This window comes from Bactrocera dorsalis, chromosome 5, assembly GCF_023373825.1.
Source record: "Bactrocera dorsalis isolate Fly_Bdor chromosome 5, ASM2337382v1, whole genome shotgun sequence".
NCBI lineage: Eukaryota > Metazoa > Arthropoda > Insecta > Diptera > Tephritidae > Bactrocera > Bactrocera dorsalis.
Genome location: NC_064307.1, coordinates 22,690,945 through 22,699,312, shown reverse-complemented (window position 1 = coordinate 22,699,312; position 8,368 = coordinate 22,690,945). Strand labels below are relative to the sequence as shown.

At 33.9% G+C, this 8,368-nt stretch overlaps 1 protein-coding gene across 1 annotated transcript in view; it reads right to left on the bottom strand.

The window, feature by feature from the left end:
• Positions 1–386: 386 nt before the first annotated feature.
• The window catches only part of LOC105230097 (uncharacterized), an 81,125-nt gene continuing 73,143 nt past the window's right edge, over positions 387–8,368 (bottom strand). Inside the window, exons 5-6 of the mRNA XM_011210693.4 lie at positions 8,021–8,200; positions 387–2,129 (exon numbers count right to left, since the gene is read on the bottom strand). Of these exons, the coding sequence (XP_011208995.1) occupies positions 2,107–2,129; positions 8,021–8,200 (203 nt within the window). The 3' untranslated portion in view covers positions 387–2,106. The remainder of the gene's footprint in view (positions 2,130–8,020; positions 8,201–8,368) is intronic.

Below are 8,368 nucleotides of genomic sequence, written 5' to 3'. Positions count from 1 at the left end.
TGATTTAATGGGGAAAATTGACAAGGGTTTCTTTCTTTTAATAACTTGTATGCTAATTGTCTAAGATAAACTCTTAATGTAGTATTTTATTAACATTTTCTACACTGAAAACTGAAAAAGTTATTAAGTGACTAAATTAGGTGTCTGCCTTAACACATAGATAAAGATATTATGAAGTAATAGATTTCATTAAAGAGAAAAAAATTTTAGAATATTTAAATATTTATATTTAAATATTTATATTAAAATTCTAAAAAGCAAAATATATATATATAAAATTTTTTTAAACAATTATAAAACAAATATAAAAAAGTAAAAAATAAATTATAAAAAATTATAAAAAAATTAAACTCACCATAATTCTTGTTTTCAGTGTAAATATATTAAAAAAATGTTATAAAAAATTATATAAAAATAATAAAAATTTTATAAAAAAATTATAAAAAATTAAACTTACCAAAATTATATCATTTCTTTCAGTGTAAAAAGTTGTTTGCGGCCATTTCGTAGTGCGCAAAAAGAAAAATTAACGTTTTTCAGCTTTCAACTCATAAAAACATTTCTGTAAATAATACACTTGTGCGCAAATAAATGGTATTCGTAGGTTTTTCGTAATCCCAGTGCTTCGCAATTGTTTATAACGGTTTTTAATTAGATCTCTGTCAGCATAGAAATGCAAATATTTTTTAATTTATTCACTCTTTTCAGTAAACTGGGTTTTTGCTTGGAAATATTTAATATTTAATTGTTTTCTGCCTTCAACTGCTATTTTACTTTTATAGTAAAATTTAATTTTTTTATATTTTTGGATTTGGCTTTTTTCTAAATTAATATCTTAAATTTTTTTGTGTAAAACAAATATGTATAATTTAAATTTGTTTCATTCTCATTCAATATTTTTCGTATTTTGTTTATTTTTGTTGTTGTTTTACCATCTCATTATGTATCGTATGTATATAAGTAATAATGCTTAATTTAAATGCATTTGCATTTTTTTTAATTTTTAATTATTTAATTTTAATTTTATTTCTTTTAATTTTAATAAAATTTAAATTTACTCGCTCACGCTCGCTCTGTGAACTCGCCGCGCCTGCATGCAAAACCACAGCCACAGAGAGCCGACATACCGCCACATGAGTGTGTGTGTATGTGGCTCGAGTCCATCTCGTTTCGTCTCGTCGCGTCTCGGCTGCCGATTTGGGTCCATTTAACTGCATGCTTACTTTTACGGTATGTGTGTATGTATGTATATAAGTTTACTGTCTCCTATTTTCATTTCAATAATTTTTAATTTTTAATTAATAATTATTTTTTTTGTTTTTGTTTTTGGTATGTAATTGCAACTCTTCATGTTTTTTAGCAACTCTTAATGTATATATATATATATATTTATATATATACTTATGCATATATATATGGTATATAAGTCTGTCTTTTAATTTAATTTACGTTTTAAACTTATTAATGTGTTGTTGTTTTTGTTCAGTATTTACTATTTTGTTTTGTTGTAATCAAATTTTGGAGATCTCTATAAATAATTTTGTGTTTCTTGTTGTTTGTTTTTCTTGGTTTTAAGGGTTCACACTTTTATTAATTGTTTTTGTAATGTCACTTTTGCTGTGGCTATGTATTTGTTGTATTTGTTGATTAATTTTATATAACTTTTCAAGTCTGATTTAATTAAATTTAATTTTACTTGCTATTTTTTGCTTTTCTTTTCATCTCTTGGTTTATCGTTTTTACTGATATCTATTATTCGTTTTACTTCTTGGTTTTGTTGTGTGTGCGGTTGTTGTTGTGCTTTGTATATAGTCTGTCAGTTAGTTGTGTTGTTGTTGTGATTCTTTGTATGAAATCTGTCAGTTAATAGTGTTTTTGTTGCTGTTTGATTTTAAAAATGAACTGCTCTCTTCCTCTTCTTCCTGCGCTTTTGTGCATTCATTTTTGTTTTTGTTTTTGTTGTTGTTATTTGTGTTTGTGGCGTTGTTGCATGCGTTTTTATGTGTGTTTTGCATCATGTTTCAACGAAATCAGTTGTTGTTTTTGCTTTTGTTTTTGAATTCAAATTGAAACAGTTCGCTGGGTTGTTAGTGTGTTGTTGGAGAATTAGGCGCGTGCTTTGCGTACACCTGCAATGAGAGAGAGAAGAAAAGAGAAAACATGAGAAAAGTGTTTTTAATTTCAAAAGAGTATAGGAAGAACATAAGAAAGGAATTTTTCCTGTGAGCCAAGTGCTCTGGAGATTCCAAAATTCCACTATGAGTTCTGCAAACTGGTTTCGAAAAAATATGCGATCTATCCCCGAATTTTATTATTATATTATTATTAAAGAGTAATTGTCTATATGTCAGGGACTGGGGAACTAAGTATTCGATCTATAGTTTATCATGGTAGAAATAGCTACGCTCTTTAGAATACTCGAATGTATGTATCCATAAGTCTGAAGTAATTCGAGGAATGGTGCCGAGTTGACAGTTCCTGGTCGAATATAATTCCAGATTCATTCTGGTTACTTAGATCTGACTGTCGTAGGAGTATTCGTCTTATTTGTCGGTGTTAAGGTCACATTTTTTTTTTGTTCTTATACGTCTTACCATCTGATCAAATTTGAATCGGTCTATTTCGTTTCGCTGTGTGATACTTGAAGATTTTAATAAAATCTGAACAGAAGTGTTTTTGGAACTCACGAACACAGGAACTTGAATGACACAAAGCATTGAGTGAGGATCGTAAAAGAACTCATCCCTATTTCCTATGCTAAGCGAAACGAAACTACAGAGTCACCCGAATTAGTCACGAAAAATGAAATCTTGACAATTGCGAAAAAAACAAAAACACCAATCCGCCTGGAATTGATCGTATACCAAATAGAGCACTAAAAGATGCAATGACTCTAAGACCCAGCTTGTTCGTCCAAAATGTACAACACGTGTATAGTAGAAGAGCTGTTCCCCGACCAATGGAAGGTACAGCGTTTGGTTCTATTTCCAAAATCAAAAAAGAGACGTGAAGAAGCTTCATCTTATCGGCCTTTGTGCATGCTCGACATTATCAGAGAGACTATACGGCTTTGTAAAAAAGAGGTTCCTTTATTGACATACTAAGAGAAGAAGATGGAAAGTTTGCACAAAAAATATTGCTCTATAAACCCTGGATGTGAAGAATGCATTCAACTCTGCAAAGTGGGCAATATAATCAAAGCTTTTAATGTACGATGTGGTATTAAGAACAAAAAAATGTGAGAGAGCCAAAAGCATCACAATGTGGCAGCAACGGTGGCAAACCTCAATCAAGGGACGGTGGATCCACAGATTAATCCCGGACATCCATTCGTGGATTCATAGATAACATGGAGATCTAGACTTCCACCTAATCCAAATACTTAGTATACAGAGTGTATTGAAGATTTGGCCTCGTTTTTAAAAAGTAAAGGAAAAGTTAAAAACTTCAGTTGGCGGTAGTTTTTCGATGGAAAATTTTACATCCCTTATGTTTCAGTCTTCTGTTAAATGGAAAGTAAGATAGTATACATGATAGATGAAACTTAAGGTCTTTCTCTCTTCCATGAAATAATATTTAATCCGGTGGTTCTGTGGGAGAGATATGAGTTGGAAGTATGTTAGGTTTAGCGTATTATAGTTCCGTACTCCGGCTTTCGATGCTTCCTCCTACTATAAAAAAGGGTCGTAATTGAAAATCATCTCAATAGTATTAGAAAAATAATAGCGGATCTGAGGATCTCTTATGAATTGACTCAACACATTTCATCTTTTGCTAAAATAATATAAATATATATTCATGAAATGCCTCATTACTGGTGACGAGACGTGATTTTATGAATAGTCCTCAAAACTGCCCAAAAATCTAACGAATGGCGCTTCAAAAATGAAGTGAAATGAAAAACACCGAGTGGATGCTTATAGCAAGTGGCTTTTTAAAAGTGAATAATAAAGATTTAGATTAAAATACGTAAACATTTTTTTGTTGTTAGTCCGGGTTACACTTGGTCATATCGAATAGATTCTTAAACTATCTGAAGATTCTTAAACTGATAAGTACTTATCAGCACTTTACCTACACACATTTCTACCACACAGCTCAAAATTTACAGAAGGTTCAACGAACTTTCTAACCAGCAATTTAGTTATTTTCCAAGAATGTCTTGAGGTTCGTTCGTACAAAAGTGATGTCTCCTCTTGAGGCATAATATAAATTTGACTTAAAAGTCAATGCTACAGAGTAACCTTTAATGACTGGGTCGGAAAGAACACTGTTATCAGTTAATTACTGTTCTTGAAGTTGATAGATTCAGAGAATGTTGACGTCTAGAGCTCAGAAAAGTGGTTTGTGAATTTTTTGCGTTATTAAAATCTCAGAAAAACTGTGTTTTTATACTGATAAGGAAATTTCTAGGCAATGAATTTCTCAAATAAACAAATACTGTTGAAGCCAACAAAAGACCTCCAACCCTTAGTATTTACAATTCTAAACTCTAAACACACTTTTTAAACTGAATTTGTAAATATTTTTCCAAAACGAACTCCGTATTGAAATATTAAGGAATTTGCTGCGCGCCAACAAGGGTTCGACTGTTAGCTCTTTGCTGCCAGCCACACCTCGACGCGGAAAGCGAAAGTCAAAAATAACTTCACGACGATTGCTGTAAATGCTCATTCCCTCATGAAGTTCATGTTTCAGACGTTTATTTACCAAATACGCTGGCTACAACGGACCAAATATTTGAGAAATGGCAGAGGGCAAGTGGCAGAGCGGCGCTCAAATTGAGTTGATTAATTCCTGGTGTGAGCGTGTTGATAAAAAAGGGAATGCCAACAGCAGGCGCCGCTGTAAAAGCAATAATAACCCGAAGTTCATGTTGATTAGGGAATACGCGGCAGGGATTCAGACGAACCTTGCATAACGGCGCAAAGCGTTAAAGGACAGCGCAAACTTGCCCGCTGTTACTTAATAATGCAAAATTGTTCGTGGAAATAACGCAGATAGACAGCGTTCAATTAATTTGTAAACTCATTTTTCGCTTTTTCTTTGTACAAAGTATCATAAGCAGGAACGCTCCCAGGGAACTCCTGTCATATTGTGGGAGGTGTGGGAAAATAAAAAAGACAAGAATAAAATATGACAAAGTGTAATCGAAGCTCAGTTGGGTGTACCTTTGGCTAGACAATGTTTGATAAAGCGAATACAAATAAAAGCGCCGTGGGGGTTTCGCTCACTGAATTTTACTGTCTGGCTTTTCATAAACGAGTTCAACGCTGGAATCACTTTATATTAGTTTTTACTTTGAGGGTTAAGTAGAAGGAAGAAATACTATAAAAACTTGAAAAATGCTATTTTTACACCCTGAACGGAGTATATTAAATTTTGCAGAAAGTTAGTAAGATGCAGAAGAAAAAGACGGAAACCTTATGGAGAACATATATGTATGTATATACTACAAATGATCAGTTTCACGAGTTGAGTCTATTTTGCCAAGCTTTTCGTCCGCCCGTCTGTCTCTATACTTGAAATAGCCGCTAAATTTTCGAGCCGTCGATCTTAAATTTAGCACTCACTTTTCGGCACCGCCGTTCTCGAACCAATAGATCATAAGTTTATCATACAAATCAATCAAACAAAATCAAGTATCAGTCGGTTTTCATCAAACAGCTCAAGCTCTTTGCTTCAAGTTTTTCTAAGTAATGTGGATCTGAGATTTTTCTACGATCTACTACTTTATAAGAAACGTCTGGCGGTTCTAGATTTAAAGCAGTGAGTGGAACCGAGCTAAAATCTACCCATCTATCTTTATTATGAAATGTAAGTACAATCCGAGATTGCCTGAACTTTCCAAAGACTGGTTGAAGAAGACTGACTAACAACGTCAAGAGAACGAAAAATTGTAGTGTTTCTAATCTGCCAGCTGCAGCTTGAAATCCAGGGAATGGCTAAGGCTTTGATTTTATTAATGAGATACAGTTGAAGTTTGCTATATCTTTTCGAAATGATGTGGCAAAGCAAAGCACGGAAACAAGGACAGACTTTGAAAGAATCTAGGTGGAATTTCAATGTTTGGTTTGGCTACAAATGAGCTATAGACTACGAGGTGGTACTGTGGTATATGGTGCCTTCCGCTAATCTTAATCAAACTGTAAGATTAGAAATCTTGAAACCCTGAATACTGCTTTGAACAAGCAAAAGTTTGTACTTGTTTGGTGGATAGAATTTTCCGAAGCCCTACTTTTTCCTTTTGCAAGTAAATAAGTTTCACTTTCGTTCAATTTTCCCGGATTTGTAAAGCTTATTGATGTGCGTGGATTCATTGTCAAGCTTGATTCCGATCCTATCGGCAAAATTGTAGAATTTATCTTTCGCTGAGGAGAACTCATACAAAATGGCTTTCCTTCAAATATTTCCTCGATGTATTTTCTACGACCGAAACTAGTCTGAACATAACTTTACAACAAAAATATTTGGGAATAAATATATAAATATATATAAACTTTGTATAAACCATATTTCTCCTGCATATGCTTTTTCTTTGACTTTTTATTAGAGATCTACTTAGCCACTGTAAACTCCACCGGCTATCCATTCACATATACAAAGCAATAAAATTATTAATGCTTTAGCAGACATATCCCTAAGAGAATTGCAAAGGACACTTGCTTTGTGGTCAAAGGATAATAATTTACATCGCTGCTTATGGTCAGTATTGCATGGAATTAGTTAATTTAAATTGGCAATTAATTTGAGCGAATCGAAAGTGGCACACATATTTAACAGATAGCGCAGAAGCTCGTTAGAGATATGGCTTGTTGCTCTTTGTTGGATGAGAGATTGACTTAAGAGGTTATGGGTATATATTCAGTATACAGCTATTTGTATTCTCATATGAGTAATGTGTTATTATACTGTCCTTTGTGACATTAATGGCAGTAAGTGTTAGAAATGAGAGAATGAAATTTAGCTAGGTTAGAGCATCTCAAAGGATTTCACTCAGTAAATTAGAACATTGTGTGTCTATAGATCTGTCTGGCATTGTCGCCGTAGAGCTTATGGGTTTTTTGAGCTCAAGGTCGACGAGACAACCTAAGAAGTATTTAAGGGTTAAGTTCGAGTGTAACCGAATATTTTATATTCTAGCAACTTGCAAGAATCAAAGTCAGGGAAATACCATTACCAATAATATGGAGTAAGGTCATCCGAAAGATATACATATGTTGCTCTATGTGGGCCAAGTTTCCGTCCAATTTTGCCCATTTTAGGCACAAAGATAAACTGTTATCAGTAAAATATGCTAGCTCATTTTCATAGAGGTAACAAACTTGTTGGCCGACATATGCGTTATAAAGTCACCTGGACGTTCGAAAATCTTTGTACAAGTATTAGATACATATATCTATGAGAGCTAAGGGAAGTATTGACCCGATTCAACCCATTTTTGCCTCAAAGACATACCATTGCCAGAAAAGAATTATCACTGAATTTCAAATATATATCTGACACATTTGCCGATATTTGCGGTAAAAAGTCAAATATAGCTACTGGAGTCCACATATTCAGTAACACTTTTTCTTGGATTCGGACAATTTTTGATCAAGCTTAGTTCTTCCATTGGATACGTCGGCGTCAGTGCTTTCGTAGTTCTCATGGATCTCGAAACAGTTTTTTGCTTAGCATCGTTTTCTATGCGTGCAACATGGTCTAACCAAGTCGCTAGGAATCTTTATGTGCGGCCTCATAGTACTTTGTTTTGCTCCTATTCACCAAAAGACTAAAGATTCATATAGATACATTAGCGACGTTATTACAATGTTATTATTATTGAAGCCATAAAAAAATATTAAGATCACAGTTTCAAGCTCAAACCGCGGTCACATACCAAGAATACGATATAGCACTTGAAGGTTTCAAAAACCGACATCACATACATACAAGAAGAATTTTTCAAAGGCCTATCGTTATCATATTATATGTACATAGTATGTATTACTCATCAATCATATTGAGACACACTCACCTTTATCCTTATTCTTACGCTGTTCCTTGGCGCTCTTATCCTTGGACTTGCCGGGTTTGCAATTCTTCTTGATGACACGTGTTGCTTCGCACGATGGATCGCTGGTCGCCTTTAATTTGTCAGCGCGTGTCATTTGACCGGTGGCACACTCAGACCAGGAACCCTTCTCATATCGGCAGGCTGCACGCACCACGGATTAATACGAAGCGCATGTAAAGAGAAAAAGAGAAATAAAGGCATAAGCTTTCAGCGTAATATTGCCAGGCGATGTAAGCAAGAGGAGATTAATTGGAATAATTACATACATTAATATAAACGAATGCTGCAGTAAAGATAAGCGCGTGTGAT